Below are 14,167 nucleotides of genomic sequence, written 5' to 3' on the forward strand. Positions count from 1 at the left end.
GATGTACAATGTAAAAAAACAGAAATACTCTCGTAGCATAATAAACATTTGTCTCAAATATACTACCATTAATAAAAAAAAAATAAAAAAAAGAAGAAGAAGAAGAAGAAGAAGAAGAAAAATCAGCCTTTCAAATTATTCCGGATAACCTATGTTATACTGTATTAAAAATTAGAGTACAAATTTACATAGGGAGTTGATTAAACATATATATAACAGTGTATTGGAAAGTAAAATTATTGGCTTGGGTAAAGTCCTTTTTTAATGTAGGACAATAGCTTGGAGATTCATTGTAGGTGAGGATCCACTACCATAGTCCAACAGTCTTTGATACTTTACTCTTAGTTTCACAGCTATTTATGATGAGATCCAAGCAACACAGTCTCTTTCTGAGCACAGATATGCACACTTTATTTCTGCTAAAGCAAATGTAGTCACTAATAGCAATACTTGGCCCAATACATGACTGATAATAGACCAAGGGGGGCCATTTGGCACATGTACCAATCCTTTCAAACTGACATCTAACACAATAGAAGTGAAAAGAAGCCTTGACATACTCTGGGCTTAAATGTTCAGTCTCTGAACATTTAAGCCCAGATGAAGTTCCTCATGCCATACATCAGTAATGAGCTGCGTGATGTTTTTGAGGCTAAATATGAGACAAACAAGCTGCTGGAGAGAAGTCTGGATGATGAACCAACCTGTCTAAAAGGACAAAGGCTCCAGTGCAGTGTCCATCCAGTTGTTTCTCTTCCTGTTCAGGCTGTTCCGACTGTGCTGCAACCTCTAGTGTGAGTATTTCCCAGTTTGGCATCTAGCATCATGTTTGTAGTGGGCCTGGTAGTGGTCCAGTCTTGTTTAAGGCTAACTGATGAGTGACTTCTTGGGGGTAGTTCAAGGACATTTGATCTGGCATTTTTATTTGTTTACTGATCTGGGTCCACTTTGTTGGAAGACATATCGATACCAATATTTTCCTTAGGCAGGTTTACCTTAAGAATGTTTGCATATGATTTATCTCCCTTAGGGAAGGGTGTTTGATGATATCTCCTGTTTCTCTGTTTGGTTGATAGACAGTAATAGGGTGCATGTTTGCAACTGTATCGTTTTGTTTATTGCTCTCTTCAACTTCAGAGCTAATTGTCAAGAGGGGTACATGCAGGCAACAATATCCTCTTCACATCCATTAGATACAGTCAGGAGCATTCCTAGGGTATCTGTGGTGCCTGGGTACCACTTGAAATTTAGCACCCCCTTTAAAATTTTCTTCATATGTGTATGCAAGTTTCAGGTTTTCAGACACGCCTTGAACATTGGCGCCTGGGTGCAGTGCACCCCTTGCATTCTCGGGAGAGCCTGCCCCTGAGTACAGTGTCAGCATCTTTGCTTACTGGTTCTGAGGCACATGCAGAATGTACTTTGACTTGCTACAGATTAAGGTGTCGTGTGCAGAAATATAGCAGAGGTCACATATCCCAGCCATTACTGTAAGTGTCATGTTCTTAATCTGAGCCATTATTATTGTTTACAACTTTGATGTGTACAGTTTATCTAGCAAGCAGCTCTGTGTTTTAGCTGTAATTCAATAATCAGCTCCTTTACAGGAAAGTAAAGGATTAAGAGATTAGTGTTCCTATGGATGGAGTGGCCTCTGTTTCCAACTCCTGAGGCTGAACCGGTCAGCTGGCTCTTTTCACAGAAGTTAAATGACAGCCTTGAAACAATGTCAGAAGATTTTATGGTACTCATCTATACTTCAGTTACCGTTAATACAAATATATTAACAACTAATTACCTGATTAAGGCACAGGTGAAAGAAGAATAGCCTCTTGTAGCTAGTGTCCTTTAGATCATGTAGAAACTACGTGGAAACAGTTCATAGGGAATATCATTTACTATTACAAAGTACACATGGAGCACATAAAATTTGCATCTGCACTGACACAGTGCACCTGAAATGTGCTATGATTGTTTCACTTTGCATGACTGAGTACTGGTAACGAGATTTTTTTCTCAAGAATTTGCTGCAGATGGCCCTCTAAATACATTCAAAATGAAATATTTAAAATTTTTCCATTATGTTTTAATTAGATTTAATTTGTTTCATCTTTGTAGAAACTTCACTAATGAGGTACGTAGATCAGGTACAGAAGGTGCACGAAGGATAGCAAAAGAAATTGAGAATCATTGGAGAGAATATGGATTGGAGTCAGTGAGGACAGAGAAATATAATATTCTTCTTTCACTTCCTTCAAGGTAAATTGTTTTTTATGGTGTTTTTCAAATATTTTCTATAATATGGTATATATGCACATCTCAAAAAAAGAGTTTTTTTGTTGCTATGAAACTTTCAGAAAATTTGAGAGATTGTATACTCTTTTTATCTATCTTACCATTGAAGCCACTTGTGTCAATTGCATTCCTTTTTTAAATAATTTTCTTTTTTGATAGGTTCCATAAATTTTTATCTAATTATTATGAAGCAAATAAAAAATTTAAACGTTCACTGCACAGCGTAAACTATGTTTCACAGTAATTATAATTCAGATTAGCCATGTAGTGCAAGGAAGCCACAGGCTTTTGCTGCACCATTCAAAAAATAAAAAAAAAAATAATAAATAAATAAAAAAAATAATAATAAATACATAAACAAATCAAAAATAACAATAAAAATATAAAAAGATATAAAAAACAAAAGAAAATGTATAAAAAAGTAAATGAGAAAATGGACTATTTATGTGCTTCAAATAGGCAACTATCCAGATGACCTTTGAATTTCTCTGAACTGTCAGCCTCAACTACTCACAGAGGTAACTTGTTCCAGTAATCAACAACTCGCTGGCAAAAAGAAAACTTCCTGCAATCTGGTCTAAACCTCTTCCCCCATAATTTGAATTTAATGCCCCTAGTTCTGTAATCCTTTATAACAGTCAAAATTTCACCTTCATTCATTTTGCTATCCCTCACAGAGATAGACCTCAATCAGGTCCCCTCTAAGATGCCTGATTGCCAATCTCTGTAACCCATTAATATAATAATAATAACTTATACATATAAAAGTCTTTGTGGTTTACACCATGCAGGTTGCCTACCTTTGGACCCTTTGAAGAAGCTCAGTACAGTAGACTATTGAAATAATGGCACATGCAGTGCCGGAAAAAGAGAAAACAGCAAGTCACGTGATTACTTTTTTGTCACATTTATTTTAAATTAAAAATCCCTCACTATGCCTCCTAAAGTTAATTATTATTTATTTGTTTTTTTTTTTTTTTTTAGGAGCATTAGCAACTAAGGCCATATTGCTCCGGGGATATGCAGTGGTCATTTCCTGACCTTTCCGCATCCTCCGTATTTGGTGGTCACGGGCTCAAACCCCACTCTAATCAAGAAGTGTGTGCTATGCACTGCTGTTCCTGCCCACGTGGCTACGGAGGCGCCCCTAAAGTTAATAAACCTCATACAGAGAAGAAATGAAAAATAATTAAGAACGTTAAAGCTTAGTGACAAACTTGATATAATAATAGAAAATAGAACAGACGTAAGTAGGAGTATATTAATGACAGAATATTACGTTGGATTGTCAACATGTTTATGTTTTTTATGTGCAGTTAATAAAATTGCATTCTTAATTTCTCTATTTCTTATTTAGCCTTTTTATTTCTACATTAAATATAGGGTTGTTAAAATTAAAGTATCCCTTTGTAGAGGGCTCTGGAGTGAGTTCTAAGGCTCATACTGAAGAGAAATTTGTACAACACGTAAAATAAAGAATGCGCTCGCCATTTATTGGAAAAAAAAAAATTAGTTACAAAATTTGCCACTGTATGGCACGTAACTATCTTAGTTATGATTATGCAAATAACTTATGTTATTTGCATAATCGTAATTTTTTACAATTGCCACAGTGGCACTGTGACAATAACTTACATTATTTGCATAATCGTAAGTTATTACCACAGCATCACTACTCAGCTCTACTGTACTGTATAAAAGCAAAGTAGTCTCTTCAAAATCATACAGTAGATGCTTGCCTGCACTACAGCAGCAATGTCAACAACGTTGCAGCAAAAGGCGCTATTGGTGAAGCTGTACTATTAGAACAGCAACAATGCAGCTGCAGCTATCAGAGAATTGCGGCATCAGAAGCGCATAAGGTGTGGACCTATGACTGTTTGTGCTGTCCGCAAAATGATTGTGAAATTTGAAGCGACAGGACATCTTGGTGTTCAACCATATAGAGGTCGAAAACGAGTGGACTCCTCTCATGTTGAAGATGTGGCTATGGCTGTCGTGGATTTATCAAGTCAATCTCCATGCGTTAGCGCAAGGCTGCCAGCTGTTTCTCGTGAAGTGGACATGCTGTATTCCACTGTAAGGCTAGTAATGCATCGGAAGTTGTGATACTATCCTTACAAGATACACATGCTACAGCAGCTAAAGCATGGTGATGCAGATATTCATTTCAGATACACATACGTACTTAAGTTTCTGCCGCGAATGACAATGGATATCGCTTGGCCATGGAACATCCTTTGGAGTGATGAAGCCCACTTCTGCTTAAATCGAATATGCACAACTGTCGCATTTGGGCAACAGAAACCCTCGAGTTATCCAAGAGGTCCCATTGCATTCTCCAAAAGTGACAGTGCTGTGTGGATTTACAGCCACATTCATGATTGGGCCATATTTTTTTGAACAGGTAACACCAACTGGACCCCCACCCATTCAGTCACTGGACAGCAATATTATGAAATGTTGGCAAATTTTGCAATACAGAGCTGCAACGACGTGGGTGCCTTCGGGATACCATATTCATGCAAGATGGTGCACCCGCACATCCACCACTATGTCCAAAGATTGCTAAGGCAACACTTTACAGACAAACAGGTCATCAGCTGTTGTTTCCAGACATCTTGGCCACCCCAATCACTGGACCTCACCCCATGCGACTTCTGGTTGTAGGGTTTTTGAAGAACCAGGTGTATCGGGAAGGATGTCAAACTCTGGCAGATCTGAAGGACCGCATTAGACGTCGTGTGCTGGCTATTCCAATTAACATGTTACGTTCTACTGTAGAAAATGCTGTTCTTTGAATGGTAACTGTTGTTGACCAAAATGGAGGACACATTGAACAATTGTAGCACTGTTCAAGTGATTTGTATTTCCACAGTGCCATATAGTGACAAATTTTGTAACTAATTTTTTTTTTTTTTCCAATAAATGGCAAGCACATTCTTTATTGTACCTGTTGTCCAAATTTCGCTTCAGTACGAGCCTTAGAACTTACTCCAGAGCCCTCTACATAGGGATATTTTAATTTTAACAACCCTGTATATTAAAAATAACACTTTCTAGACAACTGAAAAATTGAAATAATGGCATCTTGAATCCCTGAAGGTGCTGTTATTCTGAAAGTCTACTGTATCTGTTTTTATGTGAGGTCTCCATACTTGGACACAATATTCCAACTGTGGTCTTACAATTGCCTTAGACAGTGGAATTATGACTTCCCTATCTCTACAAGCTGTTGTTGGGCGCCATGGGCTCATATCTGCCTGTATCATAACTCCCAGGTTCCCTTCTTCCTCTGCTGCTTAGATAGACTCCTGTTGGTGGTGTTTTTCTGGAGTTCAGAGATACTTGGACAGTGGGGTTGAGAAGAGAAGAGATAGGAAACTTTTGTGAGCCCATCTCTAAATTCAAGTAACCTGCACTTACCAAATCAAAAGGCTTTGCATCAACAAATTGTAATTAACATATCACCTCAACTGAATACTTGAAATAAAATGTTGTTGATGACAGATTAACACAAGTGATGCAGTATATCTGCATTTGAACAGTTTGAACACTCGATGTTAGATGCAATCAACTGCACCATTTATTTAAAATCTTAAAAAAGATTCAAACTGTTATTGGGTTCCCAAACAATACATGCCTAAAAACACCAAGTTTTTTATCAGTAAGATCCCTATCTGTCCAACATAGAAAAGTAATCTACAAGACATTTTATAATGAAAATATTAGCTCTCTATACCTCAAAATAGAATTTTGCAATTTCTTATTCATGTTTTCCTTCATATTAGATTATGCTTTGTCATAAAAATTACCATTACTTTTACAAGAATAGCTGTACTCTTTCTTACATTAAAGCTTAAGTGATAGCAACCTTAGTTACCGAAATGTTACTACAAACAATTTAATATGAACACTGAATTTTTACTCTCATAAAAAACACTGACCCTTTAGGCATCTCAAAAACTAGTATAAAAGAAAGGGAATCAAGCATTAATGTGGTTTGCAAAAAAATTTACTAAATATTTTCCCTCAAGCTTTAAGTTTTGATGCAGGTCTGTAAAGTCGGCCATATTTTTGAGTCAGTTAAATTTATTCTTCTTTTAATGCAGTGAATGACACACAAATGAAGAAATCAAAAGCAGTTTACCTTTCAATGTCACCAAATTAACACAGCTCCATCAGTTAAAATCATAACTTTAATAGTTCCTTTCCTAGACTGTGTATATCTTAGCTTTAAAGGGAATGCATAAAACATTTATTGCTTGGCCAAGTGATCAACTGTTGAAACACTAGACATATTCCTTCATTACTATATATCCAAGTATAAGCCTCAAAAACATTTAATTGAACACACTATTGCATAATGGTTATGACAAATGTCCATTTCTAAACTATTTTAATTAAATATTCCATGTTAACCCTTTAAAATTAACTCCAGAGATTACTCATCTCTTCCCTATCAAAAATTTTCTGTAGCCCTAGTTATTCCTTTTTTCTCGTGTTTCCTCTACTCTAGTATTCTCCAAACAGAGTGGTGTCTAAGCATATCTTTTAAAATTTGCAGTTCTTGGATAATCCATTTACGAAGCAATGATGATAAGAAATGTGAGGTAACGTGTGCAAGTGGAAATTTTACTTTTATTTTCTTTTAAATATTTTTAAACTATAATCCTGTTGACATGAATGGTAAAGATAAATTAGCCATTTAAACAGGAAATAAATCAATATTCTTCCAATAAAACAACAATATTAATAATATTTGCATTTATTAATTTTATGAGCCTCTTAAATGAAAACAAGACTTCCTAACCGGTATTATCAATTCTTCAGTCTTTTAAGTCTAGGTACAGCTGTCACAAGAGCTAGAAGTAAAACTTCTGTGAGTTTTCCTAAGTTTTTCTTTTACTTCTAACTGTCAAACTGCTTCTCTTCTCCCCTCCCCACCAGAGTGCCATTTAAATCTGGCAATACAACCATTAGTGGCCTATCTAACTAGTCTCCTCCAGCAGATAACAGAATATTGCAACATAGGTGTTCATCCAAAATGGCATTGCAAAGGAAGGACTACCCAGTAACAGACAATCAGCTGCCCTCTCACCCAGGTATGGGTAGTGGACATTATCCAGTTCATGTGTGAACAAAGTGGGAGCCATTGCTTACAGACTGATTTCTTCCATTATCTCACTATTTTCTCATCTGGCGCACTATGGTCATAGTTGCCGATGCGCCCAATAAATCCCGAAACAAACAAACTATTTTCTCATCAATTATGTAACCTCTAACTTAAGTTTTTAATTGCTGTCCCACTGAATAAGGCCCTAAGACAAGGATTGTAATTTAGTCCAGTTTTAATTAAAAAAAAAGTTGTAATTTCAGTTATTCTTATTAAAATTTGTCAGTGTTTTACACAGTAATGTTATTCGTGTCCATCTAGAACTAACTCATCCTTAAAAAATAGGTTTAGTGTCATTTTATGAGTTCATATCTAAAATGTATGTTTATATTTAATTCCTATTATTATGAACATATACATATCCAACTCTTCTCTTAAGCCTTTAAGACCTGGCAAAAACCTCAATGTGTACATAGTCTAGAGAAGACTGCTACAAAATATTTTGATCTCATGCTGCAAAGCGAGTAGTATAGGTGTTACACTTGCACTTCAAATTAAAAAGTACTGCTCTGTGAGAATTATTCTGCTGTTTATTTGAATATAGGTGCAATACTAAGATAACTCGTGGTGACATGTTTTGCAATATCAGATTTCAGTGCCTTTTGTAACAAACTTAGTTTCTTTTGGCTACATACACAATTGAGGCTCTGGCAAACCAATGTATAATAACTCTATAATTCTCGTATACCTGAAGCCTTTATCTAAATTTACTTGAGTTTAAAAAAAATATAAGCCAAAGGGAAGTAAAAAACAAAAAATTTCACATTTTCTACATAAGTAATCTTGGTTATCCTTTTTTTCCTTATTTTGTTTTTATTTTCTCAGAGATACACCAAATAAAGTTCAGCTTGTGGATAAGGATGGAGAACTTTTATTTTCTGGCTCAGAATCAGGAGATGGTGCACTGTATCCGGAAATGCGACCGTATTGTGCTTATTCTCCACCTGGAACTGTTAAAGTTAGTAACTTTTATGAAATATTGAATATTATGCTGTACTGAATAAGATTGATAATTTTCAGAAAAGTTAAATCTCATAAATGAGTTATGTATATACAATATCAGGTAATTATATTATTAATGCTAAGCAGTACACAGTATCACCTGTATTATATGATATTTCCCCATGTATAAGATGCACCTTTTTTCGAAAAATTTGGGGTCTAAAAACTGGGTGCGTCTTATACAGTGGTTGTAGATTTTTTTACTTGCATTTCCCACTTTTTCACGCTTGTTGTTTTTGCGCTCATTGTTTCGCACTTGTTACTGGTATATTAGGTTACGTTTTGCCACGTTCTGCCCAGAAATGGCTCAGAAAAGATTTTCGTACAGTGCTGAATTCAAGTTAAAAGTGATCCAGTTTGCAAAAGTGAATGGAAATCGTACTGCTGAATGTAAGTTTGGTCCTCATACAACTGAGAAAACAATCCGAGACTGGCTACGAGAAGAAGAAACCCTACTGAAAACACCATGGCAGAAGAAGGCTATGAGAGGCAAGTCAGCAAAATGGCCTGATTTAGAGAGGGAATTGAAGATATGGATTGAAGAGCAAAGGGCAATTGGAATTCCTGTGTCCACAAAGATGGTTCAGCATGAGGCAAGAAGAATTGCTGATGAAAAAGAAGTTACTGATTTCAAAGGAGGACACAATTGGTGCTTCAGGTTCATGAAACAGAATGGACTAAGCATGCCGTACACGCACCAGACTTGCCCAAAAGATGCCTGAAAGCTATGAGCAGAAAGTCCTTGAATTTCATCGTTTTGTCATTCAATGTCGGAAGACACATCAGTTTGAGTTGGGACAGATTGCAAATATGGACAAAGTCCCCCCTTCAATTTGGTGTCCCAAGTAACAGAACTGTTGATAAGAAGGGGGTGAAAACTGTAACTGTGAAGACAAGTGGACATGAAAAGAGCCATTATACAGTTGTTCTAGCTTGTTGTGCCGACGGAACCAAGCTGCCTCCTATGCTGATTTTCAAAAGCAAAACAATGCCAAAAGAAGACATTCCTCGAGGAGTGATTGTCCACGTTCATGACAAGGGTTGGATGGATCTGGATGGGATGAAGATCTGGTTTGAGAAAGTTTGGAGCAGAAGATCAGGTGAGCTCTTACGCAAACCTGCCCTATTGGTGCTTGATCAGTTCAGGGCATATATAACAAAAAACACAAAGAAGATTGCTGCAGAGATAAAAAACAAAACTTGCTGTCATACCTGGAGGCTTGAGATCCCAGCTCCAACCATTTGATGTCAGCATTAACAAACCCTTCAAAGCTGCCATGAGAGACAAATGGAACCAGTGGATGAAGTCTTCTGGGGACAATTTTACACCTGCAGGAAGAGTGAAGAAACCAACTATAGGAGAAGTTTGTACCTGGGTGAAAAGATCCTGGGATAATATCAAGATTGAGATCGTTGTCAAGTCATTTAAGAAGTGTGGCATTTCAAATGCCATAGATGGAACTGAGGACGAGGCAATATATGAAGACTAATTCGTCATCAGACACAGATGAGGACAAGCTAATGGATGGGAGTTTTGATAGTGATAAGGAGTTGTATGAATTTTATGATGAATAAAACTTGAGTTCAATAATTTTATGTAATACATTTTTTTTTTTCAAATTTCGGGCCCCAAAATTAAGGTGCGTCTTATACATGGGGAAATACGGTATATAGTAATATTAATGCTTATATGATATTTTGATTGATGTGTATAGTATCAGTATGGAATGGGAGATAAAATTTGTTATTTTGAGTATATTTTGTTTCATATTTTCAGTAATATTTCATTAAAATTAAATTTTCTCTCAAAAAGTAACTTAAAATTGTTCTGAAGTTTATGAAGGTTTATGAGTAATTTTTTTACTCATGCTAATAGGATACATTCCATTGGTGCAGTCAGTATCATTGCTCAGTTTTGGAATATAGTTGAACCTCCCAAATCTGGCAACCTTGTAACTTGATCCTTTCCAGATTTCAGGTTGTCCTAAAAAACAAATAAAAACACTGAATTTCTTATACTGCAGCACATTATACTTAGTACTGCACAGGTGCACAGAAAAGTACCTTACAGTACATGTAAAAGTATTATGTTATATTGTACAGTACAGCAAAAATAAAATAAATTATTTCTCCTTCCAAAATATAGCATACACACTACTTATGGCTTGTGAGTGAGTGACTCGTGTCATCAATAATCTGATGACTCAGATCATTAAGCAGAGCTGTACCCACCTGTCTTTGTGCTCCAACAAGTGGACCTGATCTTGTTCATGTTAATCTTCTTCATGTTTCATCTCACTCTGCTTATGGATCTGAAGTCTTATCTGCTGTGGCTCCATCTCATTTCAAGGGGCTCCTTTCAGTTCATTGTAGGCCAATTTTAAATGAAGTTATTATTTTATTATCTCAGTGTCTCTGACATAAAAGAATTTCAATTAGTTTCCTTTGGTGACAGTAATTCAAGTTTAATCTGTGTGTACCTTTTCCAAATTATATTCCAATATTTGGCTGGCTCCTTCCATTTTTTTAAAAAATTGGAATGTTCCCACCAGGAATACTAGGCTTAAGCCTACCTTGGTTCCTCTAGCCAACAGGATCCTGACAGTGGACATATTTTTGCCTTACCCTTCTACTTTCCTAGACGAACAAGTTAGTGCAAAAGCATCATTTTAGTTTACAGCAAATTCATCATATTTACCTACTTGGTGATTTACTATGAACTAAAATGATGCATTGCACTAACTTGTTTGTCATATTTTGAATGCCTTCACAACAAGTTGCCATGATTTTGCACTACATCAAATAAGCAATGCTTCGCCAGTAGAGAAGGCTAATGTCTTATTATTGAAGGCTAATGTCACAAATCTTGGCAGATACCACCATCCAGATGGCACCATTTCGAAGCTTGGCTTCTCATTGGTGGGAGGTTAGTGATACAATGAGTGACAACCCAGTTATGAAGTATAACTCCACAATATGAGAGATTCCAGGCAGTGTACAATATTAAAGACTAAAAAAGGAGTTTAAGACTGAAAGCTTCAGACTACAGGAAATTTACTATAGAAACAATTAGTGTGAAGCAGCATTTTAGTTCGTAGTAAATCATCGAATTAGGTGAAATGGCATCTTTTTGTTACATCTCGTATTGTGAATTCACCATATTCATTTGTTAATATACTATGAACTGAAATGATGCTTTGCACTAACTTGTTCATCTAGTAAATTTCTCAGCCTTCCCCCTTTCCTTAAGTAGATTAAGACTCTCAACATGATTTATTTCTTTATTCTCTGCTGACCACCAGTACAGAAAATAAATTGTAGATACCATTCTCTAGTATTAGATAGGGCTGTTATCTACATTAGTTTAATTTTGTTTGTGATTCTCGCTGTGTTATTATTATTTTACTCATTTTTTTTAATTATTTCTGTTAAGTTTAATTATTGCATATATTCCAAACCTTGATGTAGTATTACTCTTATGTTCTCCCAAGGTAAACTGATTGTAGGTTAATAGAGTATTACTCATATTGGAATACTGTATTTTCCTAAAAAATAAACATATTTATTTATTATATAAAATAATAGCTAGATAAAATATAAAATAAATAGCATACAGACACCAAAATTATTTGGTTACTTGAAACCTTCATGAGTATTTTTATACAAATGTCTACCAATCTGGAATATCCAATAATTTGGTTTTGCCATAGTCCCATGGATGCTAGATTATTAGGCTTCCACTGTATATACTTTTTAAAATTATTTGCTTAATTTCACAAATAAAAGTCTTTAAAATGTCATAAATATGGATAAAAAGTCTGCTAAACCTTGATGGAATTCTATCTTTTTCATTATTTTGAATTAGAGTTTAAAGACATTTAGATATAATTTTATTTTGATTAGGAACACTTAATAATGATTGTTCTAAACACTTTTTCTCCTTTATGGGGTTTTATCTGCCCCATGATGAGTAGTGGTACCAGGTGCATAGGGTGGTTGGGTGTCTGGTTACTATTATTTTTATTATTAGTATTAGTAATGGCCGCATGGTGCAAGAAAGCCTATGGCTTATGCTGCACCAGCCAAAAAAAAAAAAAAAAAAATCCGAACAAAACAATGATAAAAACAAAAAAAAAAAATAATAATAATAATTAATAAAAAAAAAAGGAAATTAAACCTATCATCCTATGCGCTTCCCTTACCCGAAAGTACTATCCAGATGACCTTTGAATTTCCCCAAACTGTCGGCCTCTACCACCCATGAAGGCAACTTATTCCAGTAATTTATAACTCGCTGGCTAAAATAAAACTTCCTGCAGTCCAATTTAAACATTTCCCCCCGTAACTTGAATTTATGTCCCCTAGTTCTAGCGTCATTTATAATCTTGAAAATTTCATCCTCATTCATTTTACTGATGCCTCTCAGAGCCTTAAACACCTCAATCAAATCTCCTCTAAGGTGTCTAGTTTCCAAAATCTGCAACCCACATATTCGAAGTCTTTCTTCATAAGGATGCCCTTTTGCCGATCTCACCAGGCGAGTTACCCGTCTTTGCACCCTTTCAAGAAGCTCGATGTCTTTCTTTAGGTGCGGTCTCCATACTTGAACACAGTATTCCAAGTGTGGTAGTGTGGTCTAACATAAGCCTTATATAATGGGATTATCACGTCCCTATCTCTACTTGCAAAAGTTCGATAGATCATCGATAGGACACCATGGGCCTTCCTTGCAACCTGCTTACAATGCTCAGAGAATTTCATGTCTGACCGAATCGTAACACCCAAGTCCCTTTCCTCCAGTACTGGGTTTAGTTGAACTCCACCAAGTGAATAAGTTATTTTGGGATTACTGTTTCCCAGGTGTAATACCTTACACTTTGTTGGATTAAAGCATAGCTGCCATTTTTCTGACCATTCCTGAAGTCTATCTAGGTCTCTCTGAAGAAGCTCAGCTTGACAGTAATCATTAACTACTCTACCAATTTTAACATCATCTGCAAATTTAGACATCACGCCCTCTATCCCTTCATCAATGTCATTTATGAAAATTAAAAACAACAGTGGTTCTAATACTGATCCTTGGGGAACCCCACTTCTTACATCAACCCAATCTGAAGAATAGCCATTTATCACAACCCTCTGCCTCCTGCCCTGAAGCCATCCTTCTATCCATCTAAGGATTTTCCCAGTGATTCCAACCTGTTCCAGCTTATAAAGCAACTGCTCATGTGGGACTGAGTCAAAAGCTTTGCTGAAATCTAAATAAACAATGTCGAAATTATTCCCTAAATCCAGCTCGTGAGTGACCCTTTCGAAATAGCGAACCAGATTTGTTAAACATGATTTTCCCTTTACAAAACCATGCTGAGTATCCTTGAGAATTTCAATTCGATCCAAATGATCCTGAATTCCACCCTTGATCATTGCCTCCATGATTTTCCCTACTACTGAAGTCAGACTGACAGGTCGATAATTTCCAACTTCACTTTTAGAGCCACCCTTATGTATGGTAGATACATTTGTACTTTTTCAATCCAAGGGAATCTCCCCAGAGTCTAGTGATGCTCGCATAATTAGCCTCAATGGTTCAATGCACTCGCTTGCCACCTCCCTTAAGATTGTAGGGTATATTCCATCAACTCCAGGAGCCTTACTGGTCTGTAGGCTCAAAAGTTTTTTCATTAAATAATCTTG

The 14,167-nt window shown here is 36.0% G+C and overlaps 1 protein-coding gene across 1 annotated transcript in view; it reads left to right on the forward strand.

Moving 5' to 3' along the window:
• The window catches only part of LOC150086707 (N-acetylated-alpha-linked acidic dipeptidase 2-like), a 231,043-nt gene that overhangs the window by 63,157 nt on the left and 153,719 nt on the right, over positions 1 to 14,167 (forward strand). Inside the window, exons 4-5 of the mRNA XM_090371536.1 lie at positions 2,119 to 2,259; positions 8,297 to 8,429. Of these exons, the coding sequence (XP_090227662.1) occupies positions 2,119 to 2,259; positions 8,297 to 8,429 (274 nt within the window). The remainder of the gene's footprint in view (positions 1 to 2,118; positions 2,260 to 8,296; positions 8,430 to 14,167) is intronic.

The sequence above is a fragment of the Mastigoproctus giganteus genome, chromosome 4, assembly GCF_048544385.1.
Source record: "Mastigoproctus giganteus isolate SK-2022 chromosome 4, ASM4854438v1, whole genome shotgun sequence".
Taxonomy (NCBI): domain Eukaryota; kingdom Metazoa; phylum Arthropoda; class Arachnida; order Uropygi; family Thelyphonidae; genus Mastigoproctus; species Mastigoproctus giganteus.